The sequence below is a fragment of the Diaphorina citri genome, unplaced genomic scaffold (assembly GCF_000475195.1).
Source record: "Diaphorina citri unplaced genomic scaffold, Diaci psyllid genome assembly version 1.1 scaffold798, whole genome shotgun sequence".
NCBI classification, from domain to species: domain Eukaryota; kingdom Metazoa; phylum Arthropoda; class Insecta; order Hemiptera; family Psyllidae; genus Diaphorina; species Diaphorina citri.
In genome coordinates this window covers 54,758-73,058 of record NW_007378230.1, presented here as the reverse complement: position 1 = coordinate 73,058, position 18,301 = coordinate 54,758, and the positions used below count along the sequence as shown (strand labels likewise).

General features: G+C 34.4%; 1 protein-coding gene across 1 annotated transcript; it reads right to left on the bottom strand.

Moving 5' to 3' along the window:
• Positions 1 to 382: 382 nt before the first annotated feature.
• LOC103512152 lies at positions 383 to 11,586 on the bottom strand. The gene is made up of 2 exons (XM_008476906.2): positions 10,854 to 11,586; positions 383 to 664 (listed from the first exon to the last, which is right to left on the bottom strand). The coding sequence occupies exons 1-2, from the start codon at positions 11,581 to 11,583 to the stop codon at positions 639 to 641; spliced, it is 756 nt and encodes a 251-aa protein (XP_008475128.2). The 5' UTR covers positions 11,584 to 11,586; the 3' UTR covers positions 383 to 638.
• Positions 11,587 to 18,301: the final 6,715 nt, after the last annotated feature.

The window sequence follows — 18,301 nt, the reverse complement described above, 5'->3', positions numbered from 1 at the left end:
CACAACTAGTGATTTAATTTAACTGCTATTTACCACATATGTAAAATACCCACTTATGGCATTTCAAATATGATTCTAACGAATGGTAAATATTCAGGCTATTAGAATCATACCTAATTACCCATTTTAGATAAATCAATTCCACTTTTCTTCACACGTGGATTCCCCTTTTCTTCTGTATATATGCAGAACTTCTTGTGAAGACAATCAATTGAAGCAAATAGTAAGCAACTACTTCTGACAGAAGAGCCCTGAAAATATTTCCTCGTTAACCTTTACATTGAAAAGAACTACACAGAACATTCTGAAGCCCATGATGACATGTAAGTACCTTCAATGTACTAATCTTTATTTCAAAACCATAGGAACTCACGACTTTATGCGAACAAAAGATTTAACGAATAGCAGCAGATTTCCATTATCATCTTTTCGAATAAAATTCTCAATAGCAGATAAAACATACAATTCCAGCTACCTATAACTATATCAACAAAACCTTCATCGCAATGTACGCATCTGAAAGAGTCTTTACAACTCATTGAGAATGGCATATCCTTGAAATTTTGAAAACTCTTTGGAATTCACACCTATTTCATTTGTTGTCGAGATCAAACTTGCTGCCAGGACACTCATCATTGTCATGAATATGTAATGTGCAAATCCTCTGGAACACAAACATCATGTTTACTTTATCAGTCAAGTAGAGTTTCAATTGAGAAGATATAAGAATAACAGTCGAGCATATCAGTCACAACAAATATTAAGGTTTTTTGTGTTGTTCAGATTTTTCAAGGCTAAAAAAACTTGAAATCACGTACGTTATTCGACCAAAGCAAACCACATGCCACACAGCGTATGGTTTTTACCAAAAAGTAACGTAATTTTTTTTTCTCATCAGCATTCTTTCACACCACATGTGTGCCTGCGATTATGTTTCTTCAAATGTGTTTTCTTTATAAAAAGAAAGAAAATGTACTTTTATCAAAATGGAAAATTATTTTTTTCCTGCAATTGAATATTGAAAAATAAATAAATTTCACATAAGAAAATCTGCTATATGAACCGGGTAGCTACGTAGAAATACAGGGCTAGGTGAAAGAGATGAGCTTTTTTGCTTTGCTTCTTGGAACAGCCATGACCATAGCTTGAAGGTCATCTTGTATTCTTATGTGCCGAGGAAATATTGTAAATGATTCAATTGTGTTAAAAATAAATAAATTTCACATAAGAAAATCTGCTATATGAACCGGGTAGCTACGTAGAAATACAGGGCTAGGTGAAAGAGATGAGCTTTCAAAAGATCTTTTGCTTTGCTTCTTGGAACAGCTATGACCATAGCTTGAAGGTCATCTTGTATTCTTATGTGCCGAGGAAATATTGTAAATGATTCAATTGTGTTGTTGAAATGAAGATACAATGTTGGTACATGTACATATCTGCAATTTCCTAAAATTCTACGTAAAGAAAAAACACACGACCTTGAGGAATGGTTGGGAAAGTGGTTTGAGGAAATCCAGGAGCTGGCAAGACAGAACATTATATTCCAAAGTGAGATCTTCTCAGCATTAGCCACCAGGAATCGTGCTGACACCACATATGAATGAACCTCAGAAGAATGAAGAAGTCGAAGGTGCCAATGCCAATAGAGATATCATACCTTCTAATACCGACTTTGGTTAAACACTGGATAAAATATTGTATGCTTTATTCACAATCCATGCACACATTAGAAGAAAAGTACGTACGTATATGGTATGAGAAAAAATTCTATTCAATAAAAAGTGGAAGGAGCCATGTGGAAAAAAATCTTTTATTTTTCATTATTTTTCTTTGATTTATTATTTCCATATTATAACATTCGATGTTAAAAATGAATACGTTCCTATAAAAGTAGGTACTAAGTGGTGTAGGTATTTTTTCCTTTGCCTCCCATAAGAAGAAAGAAATCGCGAAAACACTTGACTGAAGAAAGAAAATTGGGTTTGGTAAAATTAAGTTGGTATCGAGCACCGGTCCCCCAAAAAAGAGTAGGTACTTAATTTTCTAAACTCAGTGAACTGGGAATCTGGCACATAGAAGCCCCCTCAGAAATATCGAAGTACAATATTTCTTTCACCAAGAGGCTAGGTATGTACCTACATACAAAATTTTGATGCTAATATCTTTATCAAGTGCCTAATTTTATTTATTTAATGATAATAATAATAAGATCCCAAGTTATCCACCATCAAAGAATTTCATGTATCTATTCCCTTTGTTGATAAGGGAGTTGGTCCAAATTACCAAAGTACTCGTACACCAGAACTAGAAATTGATAATATCTTTATCAAGTGCCTAATTTTATTTATTTAATGATAATAATAATAAGATCCCAAGTTATCCACCATCAAAGAATTTCATGTATTCATATATTCCCTTTGATGTTGATAAGGGAGTTGGTCCAAATTACCAAAGTACTCGTACACCAGAACTAGAAATTAACCAGACATACCTATTATGTATGTAGATAGTGTGTAACTATACAATGTATGTACATATTACGTCTGCGTCCAAGTTCTCAAGCCTGTGTTTTTATCCAACCTGAAATTCATAATTCAACAATTTCAAGACTGAAAAGCCTCCTATGTAATTAGCAAGAGTGCAATGATATTGCAGGAATATGAAACACATTGATCATAATGCAATGATACTTCTGCTAGCACCCGTGTTCTCCACTTAACGAGATTTTGTCTTGCCTTCAACAACTTTACATATTGAAACATGAAGATTTTCAGGAACTTATTCCCTAAATTGTTCCACCCTAATTAATGTGGCATGTAAATGATTGAAAACAGACAAGTCATAGTGATGTCAGAATCAATCACAAAAGTACACAACACTCATACTCACGATGGGAATCTAGTGATTTAGTGCCTGAAACTCAACATGTAATAAGTGCTATTAGAGGCAAAATACCCACTTAGTTATTCTGGTATTAGGTGCAAAAGTGAAGGTCTATAGTAGTAGGACAGTATTGAATCTATAAGCTATCAAGATCATAAAGCAGAGATGTTAAAGACACTTGACATATTTCACTAAGGGAAAATAAACGCTAAGTATAGACTTTGGATTTAGATAATTTCTCAAGATCGTGCGTTCATATCTTCAAGTATTTCTACCTTCGTCGAAATGTCCTTTACGTGATCGTCTGTAGTAAAGTCAGATCAGGCAATGGTAGGTACTGATGGAGTGGCACTATTTATATTGATTTATTTATCGATACTCACTTGTAAGAAATTAAAAAAAAAAAATTGTCATCGTCATTTAGAAGGTAATTGCGGTATAGCATCGTTTTATCTGCCGCTTTTTCATTGAAGGAAATGAACTGTCATATATCTGCTCTGAAACTACCTTACTAACGTCTGAATTTGTTATCACAAGGCCAAATGCCCTTTCGAACTTTCACACAAATAGGGACAAATAGTTTTTCATTGATATAAACTTTTTTATCAATCAAAATTAATCAGATGCGTTGATTTCATCGGAGGATGCGGGTCCATGTCTCCCTGAGTACCATAATATCTTTCCACATTCCCATTCAACATCTCCAGCATTGCTTTAATTCAGTCATCGGAGGATGCGGGTCCATGTCTCCCTGAGTACCATAATATCTTTCCACATTCCCATTCAACATCTCCAGCATTGCTTTAATTCAGCCGTCCCCTATAACCGATGGACCCCTCCTTGAATCAAATGCTTATTTAAACTAATGAGCAGACTGTGATTAAAATCAATTAGTAATTATTTAAATTTCTTCTTCTGATCTTTTTGATTTATTTTAATGAAACAAGAAGGTTCCTGTTCCTTCATTTAAATTTTATTCTTTCACTCGCCCTGCATGTGATTGAAAAAAAAATATTAACAAAGTGAAGGATTTTATAACCAATGAGAATCTATTCATACCTAATTATTATTGAGCAAATAACCGTCATCATCAATGTTACCTTCTATCAATATGAAAAAACTTCAAATTTGGAATAATCCTCACATAAAAGAAACAATATCTTCATATTTCAGAAAATGCAGTGTTCGCTCAAATAACCGTCATCATCAATGTTACCTTCTATCAATATGAAAAAACTTCAAATTTGGAATAATCCCCACATAAAAGAAACAATATCTTCATATTTCAGGAAATGCAGTGTTCGCTCACTGGTAGCCACAGTCTGCTCTTCTCTATTCCATATTCATAATGGTATCTCTGCAACAAGCTAATACTTATTATTTATTGCAGTGCAAACAACGTCTTTAATACGCACGCAGATAACAATTTACAAGTTCTAATAGTAATAAAACTAAATTGAATAAAAAATCTAATTAATTTTATCTTAAACCATTCGGAAAATTGCATAGTTCAGACATTTCGAACATGTTCTGGCGCACCGGATACTTCTGGAAAACTGATGGAAGTCAGTTAACCCTCCACCGTATTATTATCGCTATTATAGAGCAGACAGAAAATTGCCCAGAAGAGAAATGAAATCTTTATCTTTTTAAAATCTTTATATGAAAGTCCATACCTACCTATGAGAATCTAATTTTCAAGCCTTTCAAAATGAGCATTTACTTTGAGAATCGGACCATGCCGATTATAATCAAATCCATGATGGAATTCACAATCAAGTAAAAGATCATTTAATTTATTCATTACATCCTTCGGTATTTAACACACTTCATGATGGTGTTTTTAAGTACACTCAACTAACGGTTTAACATAGAATTCATAACTTCTACCTACCTAAATGTACTACCTGTGAACAAGGTAGACCCATATGAAGTTGCTGAGGCAGTGAATCTTTTCAAAAGTCCGCGTTTCACACCAGAAATGAGCCACTGTCTGTAGGTTCAAAGAAGAGCAAAGCTCTTGTGAACAAAGCAAGACGAATGAGAATAGACAGAAAATTGCCCAGAAGAGAAATGAAATCTTTATCTTTTTAAAATCTTTATATGAAAGTCCATACCTACCTAAATGTTACCTGTGAACAAGGTAGACCCATATGAAGTTGCTGAGGCAGTGAATCTTTTCAAAAGTCCGCGTTACATAGCAGAAATGATCCACTGTCTGTAGGTTGAAAGAAGAAGAACTTTTTTCCTGTGAGCAAAGCAAGACGAATGAGAACAATATCTAAAGTTTGAGAACAATATTTACACATAGAACGTTCTTGAACGAAAATTTTGTTCCTTTATAATTTGACATGATTGTTGCTCTGTTAAGGGAATGCTAATGGTCGAAAGACGTTGAATGTGACAGATTACACATGTCTGTATTAGCTCTGTTAAGGGAATGCTAATGGTCGAAAGACGTTGAGTGTGACAGATTACACATGTCTGTATTTGGATTAAATAACAAAAAAAAAATCCAAAACCATATTCTCAATTTTTTACTCGTTTCCTTTCATAAATTTGAGAGAACGAGATTCAACTTATCATGTTTAAGGCTTCTTTCATACGAGGATAAACCATGTTTGATAGTCGAAGCTAATGTCGAACCACAAACAACTAATCTGTTGGTTTCCAAGTAAAACAAACACATCAGTAACACAGTGGAAGAAAAGGATCTTTATTGAAGTACTATAAGTGGATCCATTCCCGGAGAAAAAATCAGGATAAACTATTCAAAATATCTTTGCTAGCAGAAAATTTGCATCAGATTGCATTTGATTGATCGGTGGCGGTGGTCATAGACATACAGGGAAATGGAAGAAAGCTTGGCGGAAACTGATTGCATGCCACCAGTGTAGAACCTGGATCATACCATACGCACACCATCATTCTTAACTCCACTGAAACTATTCAAACGTTATAAGGATATGGATCATTTTTCTGCTAATAAAATAAAAGAAAACGGAGGAGCAAAACGTTGAGATGGTTAAATTACTACTCCCTTCTAAAAGAGCAATAATTTTATTGTTTTAGTGAGATTCGCGATTCGTTCTAAAATCAAAATTTGAAGAAACATAATCGCAGGCACACATGTGGTGTGAAAGAATGCTGATGAGAGTTGTAAGTGCCTGCCTGCCTACGTCTCTAGCCTGTACTAGCACAAACAATGTTCGCAGCAAACTTCATGCGACATTGACACTCTTCTCAGTACCAATGGAAATCCACAATACTTATAACGATGACGTGCTAAACAACATGATTACACATTTTGCCAACATAATAACATATCCACTCATCCTCTAGTTGACCAGTATTCGCGATTCGTTCTAAAATCAAAATTTGAAGAAACATAATCGCAGGCACACATGTGGTGTGAAAGAATGCTGATGAGTTCTTCAAAGATTTTCTTGGACCGCTTCAACTATTTATTTTAATCGTTGACACTTCTGTTTTATTTCTTTATCAGCATCTAGAGCTTTTGAATTTTCATATGGAAGGACCTCACAATATAGAACAAGTCGTGTTCTTCAAAGATTTTCTTGGACCGCTTCAACTATTTATTTTAATCGTTGACACTTCTGTTTTATTTCTTTATCAGCATCTAGAGCTTTGAATTTTCATATGTAAGGACCTCACAATATAGAACAAGTCGTATAAATGGTTTAAACATGGATTGAAAGGGGTTGAATGTGGAATATGAATTCATTAAGTTTTTAGTCGGCTCTAGGGGTAAAACGCCCAAAAGTTTAAATCAACAACAATTAAACTTTACACAAAAGCTCAATGCTAATATGAATAAAATATATACAGGGTGGGTGGCGTGGTCAGAAGCTTAGACATGTTGGGTGACTTTTGTCACACATTGCTGATGTTTTGAAAAACATTGAATTTTACTGTCGACCATACCTAATTATTTATTTTACACTGATAATTACAAAAGAATCAATATTTGCTCCGACAAATTATAGGATAGGAAACTATTAGATCTATTGAATTTTTCAGTAGATAGGTGCCAAATTCTCGTATTTACCTAATTAGGTGTCCGTTATGTATCAAGTCAGATGATTTATAGGTGTAGAGCTTATTTACCTAAAATCTAATTAATTAAGATAAACTTACCTAACTCGTAAAAAAAGAAACTTACCTATCTACAAACTTAAAACTACCTAGTACCTATTAACTTCATTTTCAATGTTGATATCTCAATAACTAGGAAACTACGTACATATAAATTGTGCCTTTGTTTTACCTGGTTTCTGAGTAGGTAGAGAAGGAGTTACCTACTTATGGGTCATACAGAATAATAGAAGCTGGATTCTTTAGCTAAAAATTTAACTTTGGAAAGTTCAGGGTGGAATTTTATCGTCAATATAGGTCGAAACATAATGTATATATTTAAAGCTTGAGTACCTACCTATACCTACATACGAGTATAACTACGATTTTCTTGATTACTCTTAATTATAAACCTACCTTTACACCTAAGTGATCTATCATTCTATCAAGTACACAGCAAATACACGTACCCAAGTACACGTATAAAGTATACAGAAATGTATTTAATCGGTTGTAAATTACATTCTTCGCAAATGTCCTTATGTACGTAAATGACATCTCATTCCGTTTAATTCTTACCTAGGTACCTACATAAGAAATATTGTTGTACCTTCATGTACATAGCAATAAAAGTCCTGGCTATGTGTAGCCAAAGGTTTTCAATGTTCATTTGTACACACACAACATATGGGTAGGTAAGAGTCTGCTCAGTACTAGAGTGTGAGACATTGGGTAGGTGAATTCAGTTTTGAGTAATTCGTAGATAAAGCAATGAAAGAAATGCTGAAAGAATTTGAAGAAAAATTAGTGGATGTGCCAAAATAACAAAATTTCAAAACACGGCATGTTGACTAAAATAGCGGGGAATAACATAGGATGAGTGTAATAGAGATAAAAAAATAGTGGATCTGCTAAAACCACCAAATTTCCTGACACATCACGAGTGAGATACAGAGGAAATATTAGTGGATGTGCTGAAATATTGTTGTACCTTCATGTACATAGCAATAAAAGTCCTGGCTATGTGTAGCCAAAGGTTTTCAATGTTCATTTGTACACACACACAACATATGGGTAGGGAAGAGTCTGCTCAGTACTAGAGTGTGAGACATTGGGTAGGTGAATTCAGTTTTGAGTAATTCGTAGATAAAGCGATGAAAGAAATGCTGAAAGAATTAGAAGAAAAATTAGTGGATGTGCCAAAATAACCAAATTTCAAAACACGTCATGTTGACTAAAATAGCGGGGAATAACATAGGATGAGTGTAATAGAGATAAAAAATTAGTGGATCTGCTAACCAAATTTCCTGACACATCACGAGTGAGATACAGAGGAAAGAGTAGTGGATGTGCTAAAAAAACACCAAATTTCCAACACAAGATGAGTGAGCTACAGAGAGGACAAATTAGTGGATGTGCTAAAACCACCAAATTTCTCAGCACATAATAAAGTAGTGTTGGAGGGAGAGAGAATTGAGGAGTGGATAAAATTAGGATTTGTGGTTATTCAATGACCTTTGTAATGGATTCAGACAACTAGAAGAAAAAGTCTTGGAAACACAAAAGTTCTGGTACTGAAGAGGAATGTGTTTCTATGCATTTGATATTGACATTTTTTACGCAATATATAAAAAGCTTAAAAAACTGGTTGTGTTGATTATTTTTCTTATTGAATACAAAAATCCCATTTCAAAAGTTTAAATCAACAACAATTAAACTTTACACAAAAGCTCAATGCTAATATGAATAAAATATATACAGGGTGGGTGGCGTGGTCAGGAGCTTAGACATGCTGGGTGACTTTTGTCACACATTGCTGATGTTTGAAAAACATTGAATTTTATTGTCGACCATACCTAATTATTTATTTTACACTATAATAATTACAAAAGAACAATATTTGCTCCAACAAATTATAGGATAGGAAACTAGATCTATTGAATTTTTCAGTAGATAGGTGCCAAATTCTCGTATTTACCTCATTAGGTGTCCGTTATGTATCAAGTCAGATGATTTATAGGTGTAGGGTACTGTGGGGGTAGGTACCACAACACAGAATCTTTGTCTAAAGATTTAGACCTACAGTAAATAATCCACAGGAACTCTGCTCGACCCCGTATAAGCGCTTTTATTTATTTAACCTATCAAAACAGTTGTGTTAGTGTTGATCATAGATTGAAATATTGGATCGACCGAACAATGTTGTAATTATATGCACAGACACGGGGCAAAGCCACTTTTATGTCATTATCAGTGGCGCAGTTACCCAAAGGATTTATGTCACTACAAACAGGAGGACGGTATCATTAGGACTTCCCATGGGCAATTATTTCAACAACTTCTCCAGCTATCTGAGTTTCAAGATAACATGGAAACAAGCTGGGAACATCCATTACAATGAGAAAGTGTGTGTGTTAAGATAGCGAAGAGATTTTTACGACGTTTGTATCTTTTTAAATGAACATGGAGATACCTCGCAGGAATTTAGAATACGTACGAGATGTACATATTACAAGACATTGAAGACAACTACATAACAATAGCGAAGAGATTTTTACGACGTTTGTATCTTTTTAAATGAACATGGAGATACCTCGCAGGAATTTAGAATAGGTACGAGATGTACACATTACAAGACATTGAAGACAACTACATAACATACCATTCATCCTTGTTTACCTTTTCTTATGCTGTACCTACCTAATTTGTTAGGTGTAGCTTTCCTACATTAACGGAGTAGGTATCTATTACCTACTTTTAGGTAGACTATCCGTAATGATTAATGATAGCAATCTAATAAAAGATGTAAACTATACTGTTTGCAACCTCTGTAGCTTTCGATATGAGGACATAGTACGATAGAAACGTATAAATACACTGATTCAAAGACCAATAAATGACAGGCTGAAAAGCAATTTGAAAAGAGAAGAAAAATAGACATCTAACAACACTAGTTCCAATAATATTTACATGTCTGTCTATCCCAGTCGTTTCCATCTGAATGAAACCAGCAAAACCTTTTATCACGAACTTTATTCAAAGCCATTAGATTTATATTAGGTTATTGCAAATTACAATAATAGCGAAGAGATTTTTACGACGTTTGTATCTTTTTAAATGAACATGGAGATACCTCGCAGGAATTTAGAATAGGTACGAGATGTACATATTACAAGACATTCAAGACAACTACATAGCATAGGTACCATTCATCCTTGTTTACCTTTTCTTATGCTATAGGTACCTACTTTTAGGTACCTAGGCTATAATAATAGCAATCTAATAAAAGATGTCAACTATACCTACTATTTACTGTTTGTAACCTCTCTGTACCTAGCTTTCGATATGAGGACATAGTACGATAGAAACGTATAAACACACTGATTCAAAGACCAATAAATGACAGGCTGAAAAGCAATTTGAAAAGAGAAGAAAAATAGACATATCTAACAACACTAGTTCCAATAATATTTACATGTCTGTCTATCCCAGTCGTTTCCATCTGAATGAAATCAGCAAAACCTTTTATCACGAACTTTATTCAAAGCCATTAGATTTATATTAGGTTATTGCAAATTACAATATTGTAAGATTTGTAAGGCAGACCTCAGCCCTGTCCCTATGTACAATTTACATAAACATTGCATGTGGCAAACAATTCAAATTGTGTAGGACTGGAATTTTATAAAATTTCAATAGCTCTAGTCTTGAGTCAAGCAATTGTTTTCATAAATATGTTAGGATATGGGAGAGTCAATATGATTGATGTGGGCATATAAATGGAGATAGACTCAGTGGTGGAGAGTCTAGACATTGAGTTTTTATCAAACTTCTAGTAAAATGAAAAACAAGATGAGGTTTTACCAAGGTCTTACCTGAGGAGAAGTTAGATATAGGCACATTCTTGGTGATTGATTCTGCGACATCAGTGACTACATCACTGTTGAGTCCGTAGATCTCCAGAAGTTCTTTCACTGTTTTTTGAGCATATTCTTTTAAATCGGAGGCATCGGTGGGTTGATTTAAAAAGGGAGGAAACAAATAAGATCTAGAAGGTTCTGGAGAATATTTGGAGTTTTGGTACCCGTTGACTGGTGTGTCTGCATCAGGATTTGATTCAGAATCACTGCAGTATGATTCGGAGTCTTTTCTTTCTCTTGAGATCGATTTGGAATGTGGACGACTACAACTAAGATCCATGGGGGCAGCTAGACTATCTCTTTCTACGGGGGATGCTGTCCTTTGTCTTTTAGCACCTTTCTTGATCATATCACTATTACTGAGATCTAAAGCGTAATCAGAATTATCAAAACTATCACGTGAATGTTCACTCGAATCATTCTCTCGTTCTTCTTCATTCATATTCTTGCCTAGCATGGGATTGGTTTCTATGTTCCTAGGTTTGAAATTCTTTCTTTTGTTCCGTTTCGTTTCTCCCCCAGCACCATACGCTTGGATCATGTTTAGCATGGTGGGGGCTTCCTCTGGATCCGAATCCATATCATCTGACATCATGTCAGCATCTCCTCCATTATGTTGCTGGTGCTGATGCTGGGATACCGCCATCAGCATGGCTCCAGCGTCACTATCCGACATGTTGACCATTAGATCATCTGCAACAAAAAACACAAAATCTGATGTTAGCTCTAGAGCTTATAGCATTCCAATAAAAATTCCCAAGATCTGGTAAGTAGGTCATATTTTAGATCGATTTCGTATGAATCTAGCTAGGTATAACCATAATTTTACAGCAACGCTATTGACACATATCTACCTACCTACTGACATATCTACTTGATTACCAAAATATTTGGAGGGAAAAAATACTACTTTTTTCCTTGATTTTTTTTCCTCGCAAAACATGGGCAATCAATTAAACTGAAAGTTTGTACCAAAAAATCTACTACCTTCTTGAGAGAACCAAAGAAATCGTCATATTTTGGCACTGTCACCTACCTACTGGTACAAACAGATTCCTACATAAAAGAGTGAAATATTTCTGCGAATTCCATTAAGTTAACATTCCCAACACACTATAAAGGTAGGTTGTTATGGATTTTAAACAATTATAATATCTAATTACGACCAAGTGTTCTGAAGATAAAAATACTCGACCAGTGGCCGTTAACATAAATCTACGTAAATAAAGAAGAACAAAGGTGAAAATCAGAACTTTTTTTTATTCCAGCTGTGAACAAAAACCGACAAAATATCAACTAGTAATAAATGACTTTATGAATCTTGAAAAGACCTTGTTAGCCGGAATGATACGTTCAATATGACACGGATAATATTTTTACCTACGTCTGATAAATGATATTTTTTGTTCATTGATAAAAAATGTTTCTTTTTATATTTTTCGTAAAATATTTTAACTTTGTCATCAAACGGTAATACCTACTCTAAGCAGTAGGTACCAGAATTTAGTTTTTTTACTCTTCAAAATCAAATTATTCATCGGTGTTGAAACAGGTTTCCACTTGTCTTCCAAATCCACATAATAATGTAGAATGTTCTTTTTCAAAATTATGGAAAAATACTCGCGCTGTTTGAATTTATGACAAATTTCATTTTAAATTTGACTTTTTTCATTCGAATTCGGTAATACCTACTCTAAGCAGTAGGTACCAGAATTTAGTTTTTTTACTCTTCAAAATCAAATTATTCATCGGTGTTGAAACAGGTTTTCACTTGTCTTCCAAATCCACATATTAATGTAGAATGTTCTTTTTCAAAATTATGGAAAAATACTCGCGCTGTTTGAATTTATGACAAATTTTATTTTAAATTTGACTTTTTTCATTCGAATCCACAAATGGAACGTGAGCTTTCATTACAATTTCTACTTTCGTTTTCTAATTATTTCGAACTTAGAATTTCGGAGTGTAAAGATGGATTTTATTTTCACATAAAAAAAAACTCCATCATGAGTATTGTCCTATTTTTTCACCCTTTTTTAAAGTATTTGCAATAGTAATAGGGAAAGTGAGAAAAAAGGGGTCGCTAAAAAATACTCACTCTTCTTAAGCAATACTCTTGAATCTTGGTGCTTCAACAAAAGTTGTGGCTCATTAATTTCCCTCAATTGTTTTTATCCTACCAAAAACCATACTTTGCAATACATGATGCAATAGAAAGCAAAGTAATTATTAAGTTGGAAATTAGAAAATATAATTGTCTACATACTTCACTATCGAATATCTGACCTTGTAAAAATAAGAGTAAATTATGTGCAGCCCTCAGTGCTGGCTTTCCAAAAATCTAGTTCATTTTAAGTTCAGTGTAGGTGCAGTGTGCCGAGAGAGTAAAAAGTTCTCCCCCTCCCTGTTATATTTTGAAAGTTATTAACACATTGACGTTGGTCATTGTTTTGTAACCCTTTTTTTATGCCCCCTCTTAGTTTCTGAGAAAAGGACCATTTTGCTTACGTTTTAAGCCAGTTTTGTTACAAAGAGAGCCGGAAAAATATTGAAAAGAGAGATTTGAGAATAACGAAATTCGATACTGTGAAATGGTTCTTTGTGATTTAATGTAACACTTTAGAATTTATATTGCAAATATTGAGCATTACGCCAACATGATGGTGTCGAATGAGTAGTATGATTTATTGCTCGTTGATTTTTGACCTTTAAAATAAGAAATCAAGTAAATGCACAAACTTTATCCAACAGAGACGTATATCATCATGGCAGGAAGTTGGAGGAATAAAATTTGAAGAAAGTATTCAAGGTCCTCAATTTTTTCTCTGATATTGCCTGATAATCTACTTAGGTATTCCCAGATGAAACATTCTCAATTTTCCAATCTTCAGATTTAACCAAAGAATCAAATTGAACAATGTTCCAACTTCCAACATACTGCACACTCAACATACTGCACACTAAATGATGCATTAGTTAGTCACATTGAAAAAAAAAATGCCCTAAGAAAAGAAAAAATAGTGTGTTGCCAGTTTTGCATCCTTTTTCTTTTGCAAAACATTGTTAAACAAATAGCTTACTTGGAACAACAATGGAGCATTTTCCCAGCTCAACAAACGCCGCAGCCACAATTATCTACGCTCAGTCTATTATGCACTCAATTGCATCTCTCCCTCCCATAAACACTTTTGCATAAAGGGCCTCTGAAAAAGTCCATTAATAACGAAATATGTATGAAAATTATTCGTACTTTTTATTTACCATCATTTTGTTGTGTTTGTATCAAAACAGAGAGGAAAGGGGTTCATAATGAAGTTGGTTTTCTTTCTTCCCTAACTGCTCGTTCTGTAGTATTTACGTCCTTCCTACATAACACTCGTATTTTGGCTATGAGTCAAGACAACACCAGGTTTTTCAGATTCTTAAGAACGGATTTACATCAGGAGATCCTGTGGTCTTTCTTCAAAAAGTATACACTATACAGATATTATCGAGAAAAATATGAGGTTGAATCACTGGATTCAAGTGGGAAAATTATTGTTTTCTTTTTAGAAACCGGAAAAACTCTCCTCACAAGAGCGTCTCAATCTTCTCATCTTCAGACTTAACCAAAGAATCAAATTGAACAACGTCCCAACAACTGCACACTAAGTAGGTACTGCATTAGTCCAGTCACATTGAAAGAAAAATGTCCTAAGAAAAGAATAATGTGTTGCCAGCTTTGCATCCTTTTTCTTTTGCATAACATTGTTAAACAAATAGCTTACTTGGAACAACAATGGAGCATTTTCCCAGCTCAACAAACGCCGCAGCCACAATTATCTACGCTCAGTCTATTATGCACTCAATTGCATCTCTCCCTCCCATAAACACTTTTGCATAAAGAGCCTCTGAAAAAGTCCATTAATAACGAAAAATGTATGAAAATTATTCGTACTTTTTATTTACCATCTTTTTGTGTTTGTATCAAAACAGAGAGGAAAGGGGTTGATAATGAAGTTGGTTTTCTTTCTTCTCTAACTGCTCGTTCTGTAGTATTTATGTCCTTCCTACATAACACTCGTATTTTGGCTATGAGTCAAGACAACACCAGATTTTTCAGATTCTCAAAAACGGATTTACCTACAGGAGATCCTGTGGTCTTTCTTCAAAAAGTATACACTATACAGATATTATCGAGAAAAATATGAGGTTGAATTACTGGATTCAAGTGGGAAAATTATTGTTTTTTTTAGAAACCGGAAAAACTCTCCTCACAAGAACAACATTCCTTCTGAAGATGTTTTTGCAAAGGTCGCTTCAAATGTGACAACAATTAATCTTTGTCAAGAAGTGGACAAGTCAGTGTCACTCATTTTCACACGGATTTTTCACTTAGGAGTTATGAAAAGATCATTTGAAGAATTTTGGAGCTCGTGAAAAAGATCATTTGATGATTTGTTTGTTCAAAACTGTCTGCAGAAAATTTCAGCTGATTTTGTGCAGACAGGCGACAGGAAAAGATCATTTGATGATCTGTTTGTTCAAAACTGCCTGCAGAAAATTTCAGCTGATTTTGTGCAGACAGGCGACAGGTCTTGGAAGAAACTATGTCGTTATTTTACCTAGTTTTACCTTTATCACATATCCGAAGCTTTCAGTTTTTGTTCTCAATTAATAGAGAGCTAGACCTCTTATAAGTATGTATTATTGGCGCGTCCAATTTCATGAGGTCTGTTGTTTATCTGATTTCTCCGCTTTTAAATCCAAGGTTCCTCAGTCTGAGTTTCAATCCAAGGGAATAATTAACAACTGCCTATTAATTAGACGTACCTAGGAGTATGTTCATGCAGTGAAGTAAGGTGTGTAATGTATTCACGACCGATGAAACAATCACAAGTTCAATGATTTCCAATTTCAGTCTGAGAACAATCATCTCAGTCTCTTGTTAATTTCAGACCATAAACCTCTGCCATAATCTTATTAAAATACTTGGCATCTTGTTCATCTAGCATAGAACGTCTGCAGCATAATCTAGATAAAGTCATAAGAAGTCGAAGGCAAGAAGTTAACTACCAACTCCCGGTGAGCCATTTTCCAATCTCGAGCTTTTAGTTTTAGTGCTTTTTATTATTTTCAACTCTTCAGCACCTTCGTTGATATTATCCATGCATTGCGTTGGAAAGACGTACCTTTACATTTTTACAATCACAGTATCTGTACGTATCTATTTTTACCTAGTGTAGGTACCGTTTTATTTACAATATTTCAAATTCAACTAACATTGAATCTTCACGCAATATTGCGGTTGCCTTTTCAATTTACTTGGCTGCATGGGTAGGTAGCAGTTGTAGCTATCACAAATATTGTATTGGTAATCTACAATAAGCTTGATAGTCTTTGGTATTTCCTTCATGTTTCTCTCTATGCTGATAACTTTATTGACAATAGTATTCAGAATATTCAGTCGGACTGAACAGGCATCCTCGTGATTTCAGTCTAGGGTTTTTAAGTCCAGTGTTTCTGATTCTGGTATTATCTAGGAGCTTCGCAGCTTCGTTTTTTATAAGCACTTGTGAACTTGCGGTTACTATGCTGGTGGCATGCGCCATGACTGCATCGCTTCTGAGCTTACTATTCCTATTCTTAATATTCTTATTGATGCTTTAAAAAGAATACTCATTTTCTCATTGCCCTCTTTTCCTTGTTTTCTCTTTTCACTACCTGTTGGGAGACAAACAACGTCAATCTGATCTCACAAGGAGACTTGTCCATAGTTCCATACTATCCCTTCGATCAATCTGACATCTGAACGTTACAAACTGAAATAAACAAAAGATGTAGAAAGATAAACAACATGATGAACTGATTATGACAAGATCATCAATGTGAGCGAAAGCCTTGCCAATAAAATTTGTTTATATTATTGTCTGGGTCACAAGCAAACCCCATATCCGTATCAAATTAGCATTCAAAATCAAACGAGCGGAACATATAACAAAATAATCATCGTATAACCTATACTATTTTGAAAATTGATCTCATTTTTTTCGCGATGATTTAACCCCGTTTTTCACCCCAAAATAAGGAAGGAAATAAAGGAATATTCTCAAGTTCTGCGGGGCTATTACATATCTGTGATCCCTAATCTCTTTACTGCTTACTCTTTTGAGGGGACGACGGTGTTTGGCAACTTTTTGGAAAATTTTCGTTATTTGTTAAATAGGCGCTTGGTCTTTAGTAACTAGTTAGAAGTACTAGTACCAATCACATTGTTTACATACTATTATGAGCACAACGTCTACCTACACAATCATCTTATATACCTAAATCCTTTTTAGCTATTCCCTTTTGAATTTGTTGGAAAAAGATAGATACATTTTTGAATTTGACAATCTTTCGATCGTCAACATCTAGTACCCCACTTACTAAAGTGATTTACTGTGATGACTCCTTTGGATACCTTGTAATTTTAACATTTGAACGGTATCAGCTATATTTAAATTTCAGAATAGTCATAGCAATACTGCAATAATTTGAAGAGAAATAACCGTCCGTTGCAGAGCATTGTGGGATCTGGGGACAATATAGATATTTAAATTTCAGAATAGTCATAGCAATACTGCAATAATTTGAAGAGAAATAACCGTCCGTTGCAGAGCATTGTGGGATCTGGGGACATAGTGTCATATAGATTTTTTTTTCTCAAATTTCCGTGATATTGTACTTCACACATAGACAATAAAAATCCCATTGTAAATTATTCTATCAATTTTTCAGTAAATAGAGATTTCAAGTGTTTTTTTACACAAAAAAATCTCCCTAAATACAGGGCCAGATCGTCTTAAATAGTGGATTTTTTTTTGGTCGGTGCTCCTTTGTTCTGTCTATTCAGCTTGGGTTACGTTATTTAACCCCCAATTTTATAGGGAACGGATTGAAGATGAACGGGAAAATAGATAATGCTTTACTTCCGCTTCTTCTGCATTAGATACATCTTGTTGCGTCGTGTTCATAATTTGGATACATTTGGGCTATAAGCGCAGTTCCGGAACTAGCAAATCTCGATTGAATATTGAGTTTTAGGTGTTTGGGAGTCCTGTATGAAGACTAAAGCAGCGCTTACACTATATCAATACACCCATGACATCTCCTGGAACACGTTCACAATGTAAAACAGATTAAATTCATTTTAAAGTCGATTTTTTATATGAAGTTCTCAGCAGTTGATTTAATTAAAAAGTAATACTGTGGCTAGCAAATCTCGATTTAATATTGAGTTTTAGGTGTTTGGGAGTCCTGTATGAAGACTAAAGCAGCGCTTACACTATATCAATACACCTATGACATCTCCTGGAACACGTTCACAATGTAAAACAGATTAAATTCATTTTAAAGTCGATTTTTTATATGAAGTTCTCAGC